General features: G+C 44.3%; 3 protein-coding genes across 3 annotated transcripts; 2 read left to right on the top strand and 1 right to left on the bottom strand.

Annotated features, from left to right (window-relative positions):
* Positions 1–4208: 4208 nt before the first annotated feature.
* LOC117851459 (probable serine/threonine-protein kinase PIX13) lies at positions 4209–7946 on the top strand. The gene is made up of 6 exons (XM_034733281.2): positions 4209–4494; positions 5344–5693; positions 6303–6438; positions 6866–7008; positions 7101–7224; positions 7343–7946. The coding sequence occupies exons 1-6, from the start codon at positions 4422–4424 to the stop codon at positions 7762–7764; spliced, it is 1248 nt and encodes a 415-aa protein (XP_034589172.1). The 5' UTR covers positions 4209–4421; the 3' UTR covers positions 7765–7946.
* A 1270-nt stretch (positions 7947–9216) lies between these two features.
* LOC117851457 (probable galacturonosyltransferase 3) lies at positions 9217–12415 on the top strand. The gene is made up of 8 exons (XM_034733279.2): positions 9217–9417; positions 9553–9617; positions 9704–9749; positions 9847–9993; positions 10090–10200; positions 10309–10643; positions 10736–11708; positions 11856–12415. Exons 1-8 carry the CDS (start codon positions 9223–9225, stop codon positions 12132–12134), a joined length of 2151 nt encoding a protein of 716 aa, XP_034589170.2. The 5' UTR covers positions 9217–9222; the 3' UTR covers positions 12135–12415.
* A 1365-nt stretch (positions 12416–13780) lies between these two features.
* Positions 13781–17774, bottom strand: LOC117851458 (catalase isozyme 1). Its single transcript, XM_034733280.2, has 8 exons — positions 17613–17774; positions 17391–17487; positions 16155–16432; positions 14861–15637; positions 14639–14728; positions 14405–14472; positions 14209–14302; positions 13781–14085 (listed from the first exon to the last, which is right to left on the bottom strand). The coding sequence occupies exons 1-8, from the start codon at positions 17625–17627 to the stop codon at positions 14026–14028; spliced, it is 1479 nt and encodes a 492-aa protein (XP_034589171.1). The 5' UTR covers positions 17628–17774; the 3' UTR covers positions 13781–14025.
* Positions 17775–20484: the final 2710 nt, after the last annotated feature.

The following is a 20484-nucleotide window of genomic DNA, read 5'->3' as shown; positions in this document are numbered from 1 at the left end:
TCCTCGGTGGCCCGTCGCCCGCCGCCCCCGGTCGCCGGCCGCCGGCCTGCCATCCGCTGCTCACCGCCCGCGGCACCCCGCCCCCGGACGGCCGCGTCCTCGATGAAGGCAGCCGAGCTCTTGGCGCTCTACGGCGCCTCGGCCAACCCAATGCTCCCGCTGCTCTCCGTCCAGCACGTTCGCTTGCTCTAAGCCTGTTCCACAGCGCCAGGGCTTGCGCCGAGGAGGCGTGCCGCTGCGTGGAGACATGCTGCGTCCACCTGCGGACGGCCAACGACGTGCACGACGTCCCGACTATTCCGGGCATGGACGGCTTACTCGACGTTGAGCGCTTCATCGCCCTCCACGCCGGCCTCAAGGCCGCGGCTGATCTCGCAGGGGTCAGCGCCGCGCTTGCCATCACCGCCCACTGGTCGGTGCGTTAGGTGGTGTCAACGAGAAGAGGCCTCTCAGTTGTGTTGGACTCGCGATTTGATCGATTGCCATACAACACCTGTTCTGTGTTCTTACGCGTTCATTGTGTTCATGCCTGTGTCACGATGAACTCTGAGAAACTGATGATCCAGCAGATGTTCTCTGCTATTGATATATACTTAGCACTTTCTGCAGATGCATGTACGCCCTTTTCCGTTTGCCATTGCCATTGCAGATTGGATTGTTAGTTATATCAGGTGTAAATGTTCTGATCAGGTTACTTCTTATTAGTTTTGCAATAATATGATGTTTAACACATCAATCATTTTTTCCTTTTCCCACAACTACTTTCTCATAGCTGCTTTTCTACAGCTCACAGTTCACAGCAGCGTTTTTAAAAGCCACAGCCCAACCAAACACACCCTATATCGACATCCTTGACACTACCATTCAAGCTGAATATAAGGTGAATCTGCTCTTATATTTGCATGATGAAATAATTGAGGGCACGCCACTACCTAATATTGGTCATACAATTATGTTTAATTAGAAGATAACATGAGGAGGACCCACTCAATGAAAAGATGTTCTCAATGGCCTCAAGCAACGCCGGAGTAGTCACTTAATTTCTCATGTTTAGTCGTCTCGGTCGTTTTGTTTTTTTTCCCCCCGGTAGTGGCGCCCGTTGAGTGGCTGGGAAGTCGGTGGAGTTGTTGCTTATATTTTCCTGGTTGTTACTATTTTTCTTTTTTTTTGTTCTTCTAATAAAAATTACGGCAATCCTCTTGTTGTTCCGTTAAAAAAAAACATATGGGATGTGGGTATTCCATACACAAGGCACAACTTGGAGTACAAGCCCTCCACAACTCAGTTCGGCATCCACCCCACAATGCTATACTGGAGTCTATAACCCTTTCATGTGGAGTCCGATTGAGAACCATGAGAACTTGATGGCTACTGGATCTGGTTTTGACCTCAATAATATGTTGGGAAGGCCTTAAATTATCGCATCAACCTGCTTAATTCTACCGGATGCCTGCATCACCTTTTATCGGGCCACCGGCCTTGTAATTCATGGGAACGGCCTAAGACTAGGTATTGTGTGACCCTAGCACCAGGAGCACATCCAAGGGTTTGCACACGTCCACTGCACCCCCTTGACCATTGCCCTTCATTTATATACCTTGATATCGTCACTTTTAGACTTAGGGTTTTTCTTAGTTCTAGCTTTCCACCATGAAAGAAGACAATATTGAGCCTGTTCGCTTCAGCTTATAAGCCGACTGAAAAGCTGAAACGGCTGATTTGTTGTGAGAGAAAAACACTGTTTGGTGGCTGATAAGCCGGCTGAATAAGCTGAAGCGAACAGGCCCATTCATTGTACTTCTTCGATGATTCACATGCTGGCATAGCTTTTTTTGGCAAGATCAATTGTGCTTTTAGCACGGTTGATAACCAATAGAGAAGTGGTGTAGTGGTTGCAGGGTTTGGATCGCGTAATACCGACACATAGCATAATAAAATACTGACATGTGGCGTCCAACTGCTGTGGCAAATCAAGGCCCCCGTTGTTGTTCTTTTGGACTATTGACGACATGTCCACTCGAATCAAGAGGTTGAACCTTCATCTCTCAAAACTTCATACATTTTGCAATTTCAGAATGCGTTCTTTTGTGTTCTTCGGAGTGTGGAGAATTGAGCATTGGTCCTAGCCCTCAGTACCGATTGGACATTAGTACCGGGTCTAACGGTTAGTCCCCAAGGAGCTCCCAGTGACCCCCTTTCGTGCGGGGTGGGTGCTCCACCCAGTACTAAAGGTCATCCATTAGTACCAGGTGGAGGCTCCACCCGGTACTAACGTGCCTGAGGGCCTTTAGTACCGGGTGGAGCTCCCACCCAGTACTAAAGGGGTCACGAGTACCTTTAATTCTCCTCGCATCTTTCCTCTCCCCCTTATCTCTTCTCTCTTCTCTCTCACGGGTACCTTATCTCTTTCTCTCACACTTTCTCACACTTCTCAGGCTAGGGGAGGCGAGGTGCAGCGCACGCAGGCGGCGGATGGCGGTGGGGCGAGAGGCGGGGGCAGGACCGGCGAGGCGGGGGCCGCGGGAGGGCGGTAGCGGGGCGGCGGGGGCGGGAGGGCGGGGGCTGGCGGCGGGATTTTTTTTTTAAAATTTTAAATACCCCTTTAGTACTGCTTATTTGATCCGGTATTAAAGTCCCCCCTTTAGTATCAAAGTAGCAATACCGGTTGCACAACCGGTACTAAAGGGGGGTTAAGAACCGGTACTAAAGCCCTTTCCCCAGTAGTGGTAGTTGACAGTAACCTCAAGGTCTTGTGTCTCTGTCTCTCTCAATCCAAAGCTGAAAATCTATCATCCACACATATATCTCAGAGAGGTATTGACTTAGTTGAGACACATTTTCACATTCTCTGAATCTAACCTGTAGAATATATAGCTGTTTGCTAGAACAAATAATGGTGAGTGTTGGAGTTGTCCCAGCTCTTTCTATTAGCTTAAGTTTTTTCTTAAATTGGTTGGTGCATGCAACTCAGTATGGTACAGAAGTCTCAAGTTCAAATTTTCTAGGATTATTGCATTTTTTTGGACATAGCTAGGGGTACATGAAAAGTAGCATACTATCACTCATCCCCTTATTTTTGAAGGTCCACGCATGCAAATCAATATTCAAATTTTTTAATCTTTAACTGATACTTAGTCTTTGGATCTATAGGTTATACTATACAAGTTTGGATAGGTCAAAGCATCTCGTTTAAGATCGAACTGGGTGAGATCATACCTTACATTTTGAGGAGGGAGTACAGAGTAGACCTATCTGCCTTACTCAAACCTATTTGGATGGACTGCAACTAAAGTTTAGACATCTAAACTTTAGCAAGCTTAAATTAGGCCCGAACTAATTTTTAGCCAATTTATTGATAAAATACAATTCTACTCCTAGGGTTCGGGAGAAGAAAGGATAATGTTTTTGGTGGGAGGATATTTTGTTCTTTTACCATTCATGTCTAAAATTAACCCCCAATAGCTGGGTTTGGAGGGTTAATGAACTAAAGTTTAGTTTGTGGTTTGGCTAATTTTTAGCCCGCCTTTAGGCCCCCTGTTTGAATCACCAAGGGCTAATTTTTCACTGTCTAAAAAGTATCCATTGATCATCAGCTTTGTGCACTTCTTAATAGACTTTTTTATTGGTTTGTGCTGCTTTAATAAGATGAGTCTCACTGGAAGCTAAATGAACATTCTTTGTAGGACAAAATTTGAAAGCTAAACGAGCACTCTTTGTACATCTTACATCCTATCCCTATATAAGCCTACAGGAGAATAGACCCACAAATTTTGAGAATGACGAATGGAGCCTATCATCTATTATTAAACTATACTATCCACATTAACGAGGCATTAGATATTAAATCTAGGGTTTGATCCATGGTGAGAGCTTGGCATGCGTTGCAACCACTTTTGCCACAAGCTATTGCCAATCACCTTTTTCGTTCTCATGCAATTCAACAACCTACTGCTACGCGCTAGTGTGTGTACTCAAGAAGAAGCAGCAGCAGCAGCAGCAGCACTGACATATGTACACGTCGACTAGACAACCGTGGACTCATCACTGGTCAAGTTTATTTAAAGCGTGCGTGCGCTTTTGCTTGTCTTGTGTTTGGCAGAACACAAAGAAAAAAAATGCATGGATTTTTCTTTTTTCTTTTTTTCTTTTCAGTGGTTTGCAGTGAGCGAGACTCGCAGTCGACGTAATAACTTCCTCGCCCCTTCCACCGCGGTTGCAGTTGCAGTCGGTTCCCTCCCTCCCTCCCTTCCCCGTCCCTTCTTGCCTCTGCTGCAGTTGCAAACCTCCCTTGGTTCTGCAACCACCACTAGAGGCCGAGCCCAGGCCCTTATCCATCTTCTTCATCGGCCATCTGCAACAACCACAGCAGAGGAAGAATCCGTCGGCGGAAGGGGAGCGAGGGCGCCCTGCCTGCAGTATCCATGGGGAACTGCGCCAGCGCCATCAATTCCTTCGTCCAGCGCGGCACCAGGTCGTCGCCGTCCGCTGCTCCTGGTAAGTGACAACCACCAACAAGCCGAGCGCGCGCCATTTCTCTCTCTCTCTCTCTCTCTAAACTTCAATCTTTGGCCTCCTGATGAGGCCACTTCCTCTCCCCTTGAAATGCAATCGGTGAATTGTTCAATTGTTTGGTAAATTCAGTTATTCTCGCTTTTAACTTCAGTTCTGGATTCAGAATGATCATGACCACTCGCTGATGCTGCAACAAAGCGTATCTTTTTTACTCGCCCCTTACCAGTGTGTTGCTAATTCCATCATGTGGATAAGAATTTCCTGTGCGCAGAGCTGCCCACCTATTTGATTCATTATGCTTTCAAAACTGAAACTTTGCATGCCTTTACTTGCCTGATTGCGTATTATAACATAAAGTTGTCTTCTTTTATTCACAAATTTCTGCTCTATATTGTAACAAACCTCCTACGAATAATCATGCTACTCAAGCCTACAGCGCACTTTCTCAATATATTTGGCCGATTTGATGCATCAACTAAATTCTTGCTCTTGCAACTAAATTTGTTGGTTTCTGCCACTTGTGCTGACTTTTCTTCTGTAGAATAAAGCACCACTTCTTCTTTTTCCCCCCTTACAAAATGTTTGTCCGGGCCATAGAGAACCCTTGCACCATGTATATGTTGTTAGTACAAACCGGGAGAATATTACTTCTTTTTACCCGAATGGTAAAATTCGCCTTATAACCTGGTATCTTAATCCCAGTAAGCAAACACAGCGTCTTACATCTAAATCATTTTAGTGCTATACATGGTAAATTTGCACGCACTTGAAACTTCTCGTTTTCTATCCATTTATTAACGCAAGACCTCACATAGTCTATCGCAAGTGCAGGAATGTCTGCATCGAGGAGGACTAGTAGCTCTGCCACCACTGGGAAGCTGTCAACACTGAGTACCAGCACCTTCATGCCATCCACAATTAGTGGTGTTAGCGTCGATGATGATTATCCAGATGGCCAGATTCTTGAGTCTCCAGATCTCAAAATATACACCTTCGCCGAACTCAAGAGTGCCACCAGGAGCTTCAGGCCTGAGACAGTGCTTGGGGAGGGCGGATTCGGAAAGGTTTACAAGGGCTGGGTCGATGAGAAGACCTTGAACCCGTCCAGGAGTAGCATTGGCATGGTGGTTGCTGTCAAGAAGCTCAATCCTGAGAGCGTGCAGGGAATGGAGCAATGGCAGGTACTAAAGTCGTCAAGTTGCTGGCTTTGTTACATTATTAATTGCATGCTTTAGAAAAAAATAAATGCAACTCTGAGGTAGTTTTGGGTTGGGTTATCAGGGAAATGATTCAGTGAATGCTTACAAAAATAGTTCAGTAGTTATTTAAAAATCATCAAAAGAAAAATCAGTGGATAGCTCATGTCATTTTAATGTTTGAGGAAAAACTGCAGCTTGCTTGCCTTTTCAATTTGTTTCTATCTTTCACTGATTTTCTTTCTCTGTGCGTTGTTAACTCATACAATTGTCTGCTTTTTTTGGAGAATGAACCTGAAGTATTCCTGTTACTCTGATTATTTTTCTTTGTATAAAGGACCCCGGTATTTTCCCCTCTTCTACTTACAATTAGAATGCTCTATTTTTTTTATACTTATCAGAATGCTCTAGTTGCTAGGCCTTAGTGCATGCTCCTGTACTCTCACTAATTATTTTGTACTTTTTATTCCTCTTTTGTTTCTGCTTATAGTCTTATCGACAGAAGAATTTCTGATTTAGGTCATGGCTTCCTACTATCTGAAATGTACTTCTAGCTCGTCTGTCAAAAATAATTATTGCTTGTTTCCATTGCAGTCTGAAGTCAATTTCCTTGGGAGGATTTCACATCCCAATCTCGTTAAACTCTTGGGCTACTGCATGGACGACAACGAGCTACTACTCGTGTACGAGTTCATGGCAAAGGGGAGCTTGGAGAACCACCTGTTTCGAAGTGAGTATTTTAGCAGATCTTTTCATAATTATAGTACGATCAATAAATAATTCTCTTTATGTCACTCTGTTCCACACTCTTTATGCCAACTTCGTGTGCAGTAGCGCACTATGCAAATGTTGGTGCTTTATCTGCATCTATGAATCATATTTCATAAAATATCATATATCAAGCACCATAGTCCATAGTGCTGCACAACTAACTAGCATTTTGGAGGATGTCAGCGTCAAGCAAATTGTCCAGACCTGTACGATATCTTGTTGCTTCAGCCTTCAATCATTCTTGTCGAGTCAACTTGGAAATTCAAGATGAAAAGTTGGCGCCACTTGTATTTTACCTTCAACTATTTCGGGCCATCCAGGGATTCCTTTTTTTTTTTTTGGATGAAACATCCTATTTACTAGTACTGAATATCCACCATTGCCAGGAGGGGCGGTTTACGAGCCTCTGCCTTGGAGCCTCAGGCTGAAGATTCTCATCGGTGCAGCTCGTGGCCTTGCTTTTCTTCATTCATCAGAAAGGCAAATCATCTACAGGGACTTCAAGGCTTCAAACATCTTACTAGATTCGGTAAATACTCCTAATTTCCAGAGCTACTACTAACCAGCTGTTGTTACCTGAACAATGCTCTAACCAGCCTACTCCAACAATGCCATGTTCAGCACTTCAACGCAAAGCTTTCAGATTTCGGGTTGGCCAAACACGGTCCAGATGGCGAGGAGTCTCATGTGACAACAAGAGTCATGGGAACCTATGGGTATGCAGCTCCAGAATATGTTTCTACCGGTATGTCTGTTGTCAGGGTTTCTGTGTCTATCATATACAGTATATGTCTACCATTTTATCCCTTATCTTTTCACAGTGCTAGCTAAATGTTAACTGATTTGCATCTTTCATGAACTAGGCCATCTGTATGTGAAGAGTGACGTGTATGGCTTTGGTGTTGTACTGCTGGAGATGATCTCTGGTCTAAGGGCACTGGACCCAAGCCGACAGAACGAGAAGGTGAACCTGGTGAACTGGGCAAAGCCATTGCTGGCTGACCGGAGGAAGCTCAGCCAAGTGATGGACAGCGGGCTGGAGGGACAGTACAGTTCCAAAGGAGCCCTCCTCGCTGCCCAGCTGACCCTCAAGTGCCTGAACGGTGACCCGAAGAGCCGGCCATCCATGAAAGAAGTTGTGGAGGTGCTGGAGCAGATCGAGTCGATGAAGAGCAGGGTGAGGAGGGAGCCCAGGCACAGTGGCTCCTCGCTCACGCGTCGCGGCCAGGGGTACTCACCCAGGAGTGACAGCGGCAGCTCTAGGAACAACTCCAGGGGCAGGTAGACACATAGGATGAACTGATTCTGATGTGGAGATTGTTGTAAAGGTAGACTGCATTTTTTGTTGTCATGACGAAGTTTGTGCCGATCATGATGATCAATGTAATAGTTTAGGTACAGAGAATACGCACGTTCGATGACTTGGCAGCTGGCATATGCATAAATTCAACCATTTTCCCACTGAAAGTCTTGTCTGAGTTGAATCGCATCAGATTGCACTTACAATAGCATCCAGTCACCATCATTCACATCCTTTTTTCGTTGTCAGTCATGGTTCTGTACAAGTGCTGAATTTCTATGGTCAAATGTGAAGAAAAGCAAACACTCAAATCATCACCAGAAAGATTTTAGGAATCTTGTTATTAGGGAAAAAAAATCTAGCTGCTGAAAATGTTGAGACCGAAAGTGATGTTGGATTCTTGCTCGCTCTTACAGATTACTACTCCTGGCTGTAGATAGTTTAATAAACTAACAATGTGATAGTCCAAAGCAATGTGGCTCTCTTTTGCATTCCTTTTCGACGTTTCTAGTGGGATGTCCACTAACAAAGACAGTCTAGAATGCTTTAGAGACTAACAAGCAATAACTTTTGGTGGTAATGGGGGATTTATAAATGATTTCGAGGCACTTAAGGATTTGATGCCCCGGTTTAGGCCTCCAATTCTGCATTCCCCACTGGATGGTCAAAAGCTGTAACTTGGTTGGAACTAAGCCTACCTGCGCATGTCATCAGTCGGCAAAAGGGGGTGCTTATCAAGTCCATCTCTGCTAAGCAAGCTCATTGGCTACGCATGTGGATTATGTATCTTGATCCCGTGTTTAACTAACAACGTTAGGCATGCCCCGAGTGAGTGAGTACTTGACCATTGTCTCACTTTTTGATCCTTGCAAATTACTAGCATCTGACCATGCCTGCACCAGAATACATGAGTTGCAAGAAAGATCATGTTATTTCTCTCTAGGATCAATAATCTGAGTGTACAGACTTCCAAGCACTAGTTTTTGTGCAACTTCAAACTTCCAAGTGTTGGCTCTGAGTGCACAAACACTTGGAAGAAAGAAAGATAAGGAGTTGATATCAATATCATGTGGTTTTCAGTCGATAACACAAGAACTATCTATCGCCGATCCAAACATACAATGCTTCGTCTTCTACCTCGGATTATCTTCTTGCTCTGCTAGTCATTCTTCTTGAGGTCACCACGCTTCTCCTGTCCCACACCCTCCCCTGCCATTGGAGTACAGAGGTTTGAAAAAATATAGAGATGTGCAGTTAGTTACTCATCATCACTGGTTTGGCAGAAGTGAAAATGTGGCAATTTTTAGGCCAGAAAACAGTAGCCCCGACAAATGTGCCTTTCATTCCCACTGTGGCAAGAAAATAAAAGAAAACGAAACGATTCGGCATTCCTCCTGCTACCTGCACCCAGCTCTCGTCCCCCAAAATCCACCTTCCTTAATAATGGTAAAAAAAAAAGAGGAAAACAAAATTCACATCCCCATCAGGCCATCACTCCACTCCCCGTCCATGGCGTCATCCGCCGCCGCCGCCTCCTCGGCGGCTGCGGCAGCGTATCCCAGAACCCCCTTCTCCCTGCGGCGGCGCCCGGGCCTCCTCGCCCTCCTCTTCGTCTTCCTCTGCTTCATCTCCTTCCAGGTTGGTCGGTTCCCGTGCCATTGCCACTCGCCCCTTACTGTTCACTGCAACGCCGAAATGTTAGGTTCATCGCCGTGGACCCCCAGAATTAGGGCTTCTTCCTTTCTTACTGTCCCTGACGCTTCTACCCTGTAGGTCGTGATCCATGTGCCCTCCGCCAGATCGGCGGTGTCCCAGTGGCTCTTCTCCGGTCACCAGGGGTAAGAACCATCGCCAGCGCCCCTTTACTCCTATATGCGACTAAAGGTTCTAACTTTGGTGTTATCTTGCGATTTTGGATTGCCAGCGAGCGCGAGCGTCCCAAGAACTGCCGTGGGTGTGCCAATTCACAGGTAATTTTATCTGAATTTGGATGCCCAGGATACTCTCAACTGCGCTGTATTGCTTGTCTTGCCAGGTTACTGAGCGTGCATTGTGAATGGCTGGCAGGATGTTGATAGTGCTGACAAGACGATTGCCTACACCGACCAGCACGGCAGGATCAAGCTGTTCAAAGTCACCGCAAGAGAGTTTGCGTCCTCCTCTATCTGGGAGAACCCTTGGTTGGGCAGAGATAGCCAGCCGGTAGCCAGAACCGTACGTGCTGAACAACAGTGTGTTGTTTGTGTGGGCAGGTTGGTAGGTTGTTCATTATTGTATCTCTCATGTGTGTTTTTTCTGCTGTTGCACCAGCAAAAGGCTTCTGAGAATCTTCTACTAGCCAATGGATCAGAAGCCACCAATCTTTCAAGTGCAGAAACTCTGGCAACTAAAAGCGTTGATCCGATCAAATTAAAGCGGCAGGTCAATTTCATTTGCCTATATGTTGTGAGAGTATTTGTTTGGTTTACTCTCTGGTGTGTTAATTCTGACCATCTGAGTGGATTTGGTGTGCTGCTATTGCTTCTTCAGGTATTTCGGCGTAGAAGAAAGGTGCAGAGGGTCCAGGAGTTGCTTCAGATGGATAAGAAGGTTGAACTTGAGATGCAAAATGCAGCGATAAACAGCTCAAGGAACTTTGATAATAAAGTTAGGGGCAGTTACAACATATGGAGGCAGGAGTTCCGCCTTATTAATACAGATTCAACCCTAAGGCTCATGAAGGATCAGATAATAATGGCCAAGCTATATGCCACTATTGCACTCTCTGAGAAGGAACCAGACATGTATGCTTTGCTCATGAAGTGCATAAAACAAAGCCAAACAGCTATCGGGGATGCACTTATTGATAGCGAACTCGATTCGAGGTATTTCGTTTCACTTCTGAAGATTAATCGATTTGGCTATTTTATGCTTCGGTGTTAAAGGATAAGTTTCTTATCAGCCCTCATTTCTGCAGTGCTTTAGAGAGAGCAAAAGCAATGGGGCATGTGCTGTCTTCGGCTAGAGATGTTCTGTACAGCTCGAGTGAAGTATCAAGAAAACTGCGTGTTATGCTGCAGTCTACGGAACTAAATATCGATGCAGTGAAGAAACAAAATTCATTCCTGGTTCAGCATGCTGCAAAGACTGTCCCCATGCCCTTGCACTGCCTGCATATGCAGCTGACAACCGATTACTATTTTCGTGATGGTGTGACCAAGGAGCAGTTTCATGATGCTGCTTTGAAGGAGGAAGAAAATATAGCAAAGCTTGAGGATAGGTCACTCTATCACTATGCTATATTTTCTGATAATGTGCTTGCAGCCTCAGTAGTTGTCAGATCAACTGTGACAAATGCCAATAAACCAGAGAAGCATGTGTTCCACATTGTCACCGACAAACTTAATTTTGCAGCCATGAAGATGTGGTTCATTACTCATCCGCCCCAGCTGGCTACTGTTCATGTGGAGAACATAGACAATTTCAAGTGGCTCAATTCGTCGTACTGTTCTGTTCTGCGGCAACTTGAGTCAGCTCGCCTCAAAGAATATTACTTCAAAGCACATGACCTATCATCACTTTCTGATGGAAACGAGAATCTAAAGTACAGGAACCCCAAATATTTGTCTATGCTCAACCATTTAAGGTTCTACATGCCGGAAATACACCCGAAGCTTGACAAGATACTGTTTCTCGATGATGATATTGTTGTACAGAAGGATTTGACGCCCCTATGGGATGTTGATCTTCAAGGGATGGTAAATGGTGCTGTTGAAACCTGTAAAGAGAGTTTTCATCGCTTTGACACTTATCTCAACTTCTCACACCCAAAGATATCAGAGAACTTCGATCCACGTGCTTGTGGGTGGGCGTTTGGAATGAACATGTTTGACCTGAAAGAGTGGAGGAAGCGAAATATCACTGTAATATACCATTATTGGCAAGATTTGGTAAGTATTGGAACAAGTAATTTGCTGTTGATTGTATTTTTGAATCGCATGTTCCCATCATGTATATTCTGTCTATGACAACTATGCTACATAAATAACTTGTAATTATTTTTTTTGTTTTACTTACTAATATAAGACATTTTGCAGAATGAGGATCGCAAGCTGTGGAAGCTGGGTACATTGCCTCCGGGACTAATTACTTTCTACAACCTGACATACCCATTGAATCGTACTTGGCATGTCTTGGGCCTGGGATATGATCCAGCTGTTGACATTTCTGAGATCGAGAATGCTGCGGTAGTTCATTACAACGGGAATTACAAGCCCTGGCTTGACCTTGCCATTTCCAAGTACAAGTCATACTGGTCCAAGTATGTAGATCTTGACAACTCACATGTTCAGCATTGCTATGCGAGTAAACAATGACATGTAGATCTTCGTCCAGTTTTGTTTTTCTTTTTGGAGCATAAGTTATTCATTAGGAGAGCGTTGGACAGAGTAGTGGTGTGTCTAACCTAGTTCAGCCTTCATAATCTTGTCATTCTTCTGCATAGTAAAGTAACTATTCTTGTATCAACTGATGAACAAGGTGATTTATACTCTGCAACAAACTAACTATTCTTTTGTTCACTTTAGAATTACGCCAGTACCTTGTATGAATTGCAAAAGGAATAAACCTTCACATCAATGAAGAGGTTCAACTCTTACGTCCTGTGATATGAACACTGTGTAGTTATAATGGATGTTTATGAATGTTGTAAAAAATGGATGTATAGGAAAGCTTTTGATCTCAGAACTGTACCAAAAAGCATAGAACAGAAGGTCATTGTTATGCCTATGAATGAGTTGAGCGAAATAGACTAACAGTGAACAGATGCTGTTAGTCTCACTTAGGTGGCACCAAAAATGACATTACTAATGAACAAAAAGGCATTACTAACAGTTCCTGAAGAGTGTACCAAGCCAAATGTTTCCGATGAATTGTCTCCAGGGGCGGGGAAGTTTGTGAACCTGAAAATGCAAGGACGTCAACCTGGCTGCCAATTACCTAGGAATAGTTTGGTCAGGGTATGTTCCAGGCCGCTTATTGTAGCAAGGTGTCCTTCTAAATTTGAAAATGCTTTGTTGGCGATTCAGTAATAGCTCTGGTTACAATGGAAAGAAAGATAGTGAGAAAATTGTGGAGCAACAGGATCTCTTTTTGGAGCACTTTCTTTGCTACATGTAACCACAGTTGTCGGTCTGAGCTCTGATGGCCATGGCGCGCCTATCATCTCAAATGCACACTCCATCAGTTCAGATAAATTCTCCTGTCAAAAGAAGTTCAGATAAAGGATTGTCATCACGGCAATACGGCATGATCGCCTTGCGGATAGGGGCCTGCGTACAAGGAGTCCATTGGAAATGGCAGCTGCAATGCACGTTCATCTCAGGAACTCGGTTCGTGGCAGGACTGAATTACAAGCACACTGACTTACTGACACCAAGCGCAGAATTCAGCACGATAGCGATCAGTTTAGCCTTGGCCGTTACGAACTTGACCATATAATCCATCAGAACATAGGTCAGCTCCCATCCCAGCTGCAGGAATGCTGCTGCTGTCGGTGCTAGCGGTGGTAGCCATAGCCCGCCATTGTTAAGAACCAAATCGGCGTAAAACCCCCGCCTCCTCGCATGGCGATGGCTCCCTTCCGGCGGCGCTCGAGATTCAGAGGGTTCCGCAGCCTAGTTGGGCGAGCTCCGGAACGCCGTCGTCCGAGCTGCTCAACCTCCTCGTGCTGGACCACTTCCTCTACAAACCTGATCAGCAGTAACAACTCTGGAACCTGCTGCACTTCACTCCACTCTCAACAGGACCAACCTGCTGCTTCTCTCTCTCGCCAACCTGAGCACACAAGAACTAACCAACATGTCCAACTCCTACCGAATCCCAAGAGCCTCCAGGCAGGGATCAATTACTAATGCAAACTCAAATATACCAATGGTAAATTCATTGCTGTATTTCTTACCTCTTGGATGCCGAGCATCCTGCAACGCAACAACAGAGAACAAACAACCAGAGCACCACACTGTTATTATAATCCAACACATTCCTCTTTATTGTACTTGTACTCTGTGTATGTCTTTCTTGCAAAGATGAAGCAGGGCAAAGTTACAGGATAGGATAACCCACCACTGGTTCGCATCCCAGGACACGTACTACTATCACATCCATTACTCTTTATTCAATGTTACAACCATTCCCAGCATCACACACTTCATGTTGCATCCACCTCCGGTTTGCTGCGCTTTTTGTGCTTGCTTCGCCCTTGCCAAACTACATGTTCGGCTTCAGGTTAAGCCTAGACGCCAGCTTCTGACCAAGGGATGCGTCGCACTGCAACACATAGGTAAAACGTGCTCGGTTTCAGTACCAAGATCAAAGCATAAGGATATCCACAGTTGTACATGGCCCAAATGGCAAGCATTTCACCAAAAACCAATAAAAATGAATGAATACCTGAGACCAGTAGGAGATCCAAATGCTACGATGCTCATGGGTAACACGAGGATCTGAGAGCGCGTCAACCACCCGCTGGATGAACCGGTCTTGCCTGTGTGTGTTTCCACATCAAAACGCTTTAATTAGCCAAACAACAGCTTAAACCCTTCCTATGCCTCTACTAAACCAAACTAACTCAGGTGTGAGGGCAAACCTGGCAGGGTCGAAGGACCGGTATCTCTCACCAGCCTGCTTGAAGTTGTTCTCCTTATGGATAATGCACTGCAGATCAACAGTAAAGATTAGATGTTATAGCTCAACAATAAGTTTTCCAATGGTTTATTCAAACTCACCATTATACTGTAGAACAAAGCTATTGCTAAGCACAATGTAGCCACCACAGCGTATGGAACATAATGGTACACTTGTAACTTCCAAGTATACTCACCTTCTCACGGCATCCTGTCAGAACACGGGGAGGGATAGGGACCTTCTCAGCATGACGGGCAGGATCAAACCTCGACGGGAAGTAATTCACCTGAAAAAAGGAAGGAAAATAGATAAGTGCAATGGATATTTCATTTTATTTATGTCAATAGTTACAAAACTGCATAATGGACCCGGCAGACTGGCCTTCTAAAGGAGGCAAAAACGCCAAAGAACATAGTACCTCCTCATCCCTGTGCATGAAGTTCATGAAGCCATCATGGTGGTTATTGTGGTGAGCACATTTTGGTGCATTCACAGGAAGCATCAGGTAGTTTGGACCAAGGCGGTGCCTCTGGGTGTCAGCATAGGAGAAAATTCTCGTCTGGAGCAGCTTATCATCAGAATAGTGGATTCCAGGGACGATGATTGCTGGGCAGAAAGCAATTTGTTCGTTTTCTGCAAAGAAGTTGTCAATGTTCTTGTTCAGGACCATCCGTCCAACAGGCTGCAGTGGGATGATATCCTCTGGCCAGGTCTTGGTGACATCGAGTGGGTCAAAATCAAATTTATCCTCATGGTCAGCATCAATGGTTTGAATGTAAAGCTTCCATTCCGGGAAATTCCCAGCGGCAATAGAATCATACAGATCCTTTGTGGCATGGCTGTGGCAGGTGCCTCCAACAGTAACAGCTTCATCATCCAACAAGCATTTCACACCACAAGTAGGCTTCCAATGGAATTTGACAAGGTGAGGCTTTCCGTCCCTGCTGATCAAGGTGTAGGTGTTCACACCAAAACCCTCCATGTGCCTGTAGTTGAGTGGGATGCCAACATCATCGAAGAGGAAGGTGAACATGTGCATGCTCTCTGGGTGGTGTGAGAAGAAGTCTACTATTCTCCAGTTCTCCTGCAAATTGGTCTTTGGGTTTGGCTTGAAAGCATGAACCATGTCAGGGAATTTCATCCCATCTCGGATGAAAAACACAGGCATGTTGTTACCCACAAGGTCAAAGTTACCCTGAAAAAAAGCATGGTGAAAGCTATTAAGTACCATCCCTTGGATATAAAAAGGTCAATATAAGGTGTCAGAAACTAGGAGAAAGTTAACGAACAGCATAAGAATAGGTCAGCAGCGTGTCCCCATAAAAGAATCCCCTCATGACAAGGTAAACATTCAATTGCATAGGCCTACAAGTGGGAAGGGGGGTAGTGGTAATCAAACCTTCAAACAGAAAAAATGGTCGGATCTAAGATATTATTTCATCTGTATAGCAGCTCATGCAAAGGATATTTACAGGGATTAAGCACAATTCAAGTTGTTGTAACTCCAGTGCAATAATCACAATAGGGAAAAAATTGATATTACAGTCTTTGATAAGTGCATATGTTGACAGAAAAATATTGCCAAGATGTTCCACATAACTTGCAATAGTTTTAATTTTAAAATAACGGTCATGCTCAAGGTAAAACAACAAACAAAACAGTTAAGATGTATACATCTTTTTAGGATGCAAGTTAAGATTTATCATCAGTACCTCTCTGGTGTAGAACTTGACAGCAAAACCACGTGGATCCCTCAAGGTCTCAGGGCTTCCACGCTCATGCACAACGGTGGAGAACCGAACAATAACAGGGGTCTGAACCCCAGGAGCCCGGAGAAAATCAGCACATGTAAGGTGAGATACATCGTGAGTTACTTCAAAGAAACCCTTGGCACTGGCTCCTCGAGCATGAACAACACGTTCAGGGATACGTTCCCTGTCGAACTGAGCAAGCTTTTCAATCAGATGATAGTCCTCAAGGAGGATGGGTCCTGCCAAAGAAGAATACATCGCGGTAGGTAATAAAGCCAAAACACAAGTGCTGCAAGTAGACCAAAAAAATCCTAACCAAAAAGAATTTATTGTTTTTTTTTCTGGTTTCACTGATAGGAACATATTGTTTATGATAAGCACACATATATGCATGCTATGATTGTTGTGGTACTTCTTTTATGACAATGACATTCAGAAGAAGCAAAGTTGAGTTCCAATCACTTTCAACGTCTGGCCATGACCGTGTTGACCATAGGAGAACAAGGGTCAAGTAAGTTTCTTCTCTGGTAGTAATTCAGCCCTACCCAGGTAATCGTCAAAAGGAAATGAACCATACCAGTAACAATCAGCTATGATGACTACTCCCCTGACTTTACTATCATGGAACTGCTCATCAACTTAGATTTTATCAGTATGACTGAATGATGGACTATCGAATTGAAAAAGGCACTTTCTTTCCCTTAAGCAACTTAATGGTGTTACAGTGACTGACGAAAATATCCACACAAAAGACTGAAATATAAGGTTTTTCGCCTTAGAGTTGATCAAGGAATGCGACCTTAACAGAATAGCAGGGCAGTAATCATAACTCAATTGAGTGCCTTTTCTTTTAATTTCTATAATATAATAAAGCAGGCGAACCAAAACTCAATATGGAACAGCAAAATTAGCATCAAGGTGCAAACTTTGGATGATCATAGCAACTAGCAAGGCACAATCGGTGGCGTTTAGTGTTAAAGAGTTCATTTTCCACAGCCCACAGGTCATGAGATGAGAAGGAGAAACAACCAAAAAGCCTCTGATTCCCCAGGGCTGCCCCAGATCATCGCAGAACAACCACGTATCCGTGTAATTAAGCTCACCCACATGAGGTACATATGCCAACTGCAGGTTCATATAAGGAGGGGAACAAAAACAGAGAGAAGGAAAGGAAAGGCAGAAGCGACAGGTCCCGACCTCGCTGGCCGACGGTGAGGGCGGAGTTGTTGTTCCAGACGGGGGCGCCGGAGTTGGTGGTCCAGAAGCTGGAGTTGTTCCCACTGGAGGGGCGGTGCTGCAAGAACCAAAGACGGGGAAAATCCGGTCAGTGAGATGAGTGCGCGCATGGAGGGGGCAACAAAGGCGCGAAATTGAGGATCTAGGAGGGAGGGCGGAGGCTGGATGAAAGGCAGGACTCACCCTGTACGGATCCATGGCTGGGCGACCGGGATCGCGGCGGGGATTGGGCCCTGGAGTTGTGTTGCTTGGGGGAAAGGAGCAATGGTGGTTGGCGATAAGGACGAGGAGTGGCAGGAGGAAGAAGAAATAAGGGACGAGGGAGGGTTTCGTGCTCTGCTCGCTCTCGATTCGCCTCCCCATCCACGTGGACTTGTTTACTATTTCCGGTCGGCGAGAGGGTCCACCTGCAGGGACAGAGGTGGCTGTTACGTGTGGTTGTGTACGTGCTTACCACGAGCATTTTTGATATTTAGGGGCAGACAGGACTCCAGCTCGGTTTCTTATGCGAACTGTAGCTCTACCAAATAAACGGCTTCATCCATAGAGTATTGGAGAAGCCGGAGCTATTTTTTATGGAAAAGTTGGAGAAAAAAAATAGCTCTTCTGACTCCGACTTTTTAAGGAGCTGGAACCCTACTAAACTTACCCTTAATTTTGTTTGCTCCTCCATCTTCCTGCTGGATTTTTTTTCTTTTGGGTCTCTTTGGATCAAGCGCCAATAAATAAAAGTGCTAAAGTTTAGCATCTTTATGCATTAACCCATTCAAACGGGAGGGCTAAACTTTAGCCCACCCTAAAGATGGAAAAAAAACATTAGCTGGTAGGGAGATGCTAATGAGTGCTAATGGCTTGTGAAAAGATCAAAAGGAGAGGAAGGGGAGGTGAGGAGATAAAGGAGTCAAAGTGACATTTCATGGGTTTTACCTCTATCCACTAGTCATATCTCCAAACAGGAGTGGTAATGAATGGAGTGCTAAACTTTAAATGGTCTAAACTTTAGCACTCTCTAAATTTTAGTAATAGCAATATTTTTTTTAAGCTGAGTTTCTTTCTTTCTCCTCCCTCAAATTTTCTCCTGCTTTTGAAAGGAAAAGGATGGATGGATTATGGATAGTAGAGTTGTTACGGTTGAATTGAAGAGAACCAGGAGTACATATGCAGATGCATGTCTTGCAAACAATTTTAATTTATCCACAACTAATAATTCTTAAATGATCGATCGAGTGAGTAGCAGATAAGAGTACATGCGATGGAGGCATCTTCTAGATGTGATTTGGTGACGCGACCGAGGCGGCATCTCCCTTGCTTTCATACGACGTGGTATGTCGGAGGAAATGATGGTGACGTGGGAGTATGGTACGGGCGTATGGGCGTATGGCCGTATGGGACATTGCGTCCTCTCTTTGGACTTTCGGTTCTGGATCAGCAGCTAGCCATCTCCTTCTTTTCTCTTTTCTTTTTTTTCCCCTCTTTGATGAACCGTGGATTGATGATCAGCTGCTAGCTCTGTGACAACGATCTGCGTCACTGTATGGCCGGGTTCGCACTCCCAGATTAGGTTAGATGGATCAACTTTAGGCTAGGTCGGTGGAGTTCTTACCGGCTCCCCTCCTCCGCTGACGAGCTACTGTAGCGTCAAATGTAGCGTCAAACGAGCTGGAACGGGAGGAGCCATAAAAACTGATTCCACCGACTCTACGAGAGGGAGGGAGAAAAGAGAGAAACATGAATTCGCGTGAACAAGATTGCAACAGCACGTGAACAATAAAATATCATAAGGAGCCGGAGCTATTTGGAGCCGCACCCCTTTGTCCGGTCGGTACGTGACTCGTATCGTATCGTCGCCGTATAAAATGCCCAGCAATTGTGCTGTCCTCGTGTAGGCACTACGGCGTCCTTTTTATTTATTTTTTACAGAGAGAAATACCGATACTTGTATGTTATCATTTCTAGCGTACCCTAGTCATACGGTATTTCTTCTGATGGAAAAAAAAACATTTTGCGCAGACAGCTGCGAGGAATGGGCATGCAAAAATTTCAGCCCAGCATTTCTACCTTTTTTTCCCTTTTCCCACTACCCAGCCTACTTACTTGCAACCAGGCTAGCTACTGATGTTTAAGCCCGACCGACCGTGCGAAGGCCCAATAGAGGCCCAGGTGTGGATTGAAAATATTCTTCCAAGTTTCAAAACACACACTGTCAGTCAGGCTCAGACTTGTGCACATTACTGCAACAGATCTACACCCTCCCTTCCAAATTATAGCTCGTTTTGAATTTTCTAGATGCATAGATATTATTATGCATTTAAACATAGGATATATCTAGGTGGTTTATGAATCTAATAAAACCAAGATGACCTATAATTTGGAACTGAAGGCAAAATTAGTGATCGTCCCGAGCTACATCCAGATCGATGTAAAGTGTAAACTGGACCAAGCAACAAATTAATTAAGACAAACAACAACGCAAGGATTATATTAAACGGCATTGCTTCAGTGTGGTAATAAATTCCAGCTGTGCTGTTATACAAGGATTCATAAACAGAATAATATTCTTCTTTGATTGCCATGGATGACTATATATGAGGATCAATTTTTCAGTTCTTTCAAATTAAATGATGAGGGATTTTTATGCAGTTTACTGTTTCTAATGTTGTTAGGTAAACAAGCTGAATTGTACATAGATAACTGTAGTGCTTCATGTATACTATGAACTATCTATATCAACAGAAAATCACTTTCGAGCAAATTTTATGCAGAGTTTCGTGAACATAAGACTTACCAATCTTCATGGTGGCTAGTACTAGGGCTTATTACTTTGGCATTTATACATAGGGCCTTCAATATAAGGAAAAAGGAAATATAGTATGTCGCGTCTTGCAACTCTGCGTTATTGTCATTTGTATAAAGATAATGGATTGGCTAGACAAGTAACATTTTTAGGTCGGATTGTCGTGAAACAATTAATCACAACATATATTTTCTTGTCGTTGAGTTTAATTTGCTTTTGTTACACCATGCATTGACCTTTCATATACATGAAATCTCTAAA

The sequence above is a fragment of the Setaria viridis genome, chromosome 4 (genome assembly GCF_005286985.2).
Source record: "Setaria viridis chromosome 4, Setaria_viridis_v4.0, whole genome shotgun sequence".
Taxonomy (NCBI): Eukaryota; Viridiplantae; Streptophyta; class Magnoliopsida; order Poales; family Poaceae; genus Setaria; species Setaria viridis.
The sequence above is the reverse complement of the archived record's forward strand: the minus strand, read 5'-3'. Positions and strand labels throughout refer to the sequence as shown.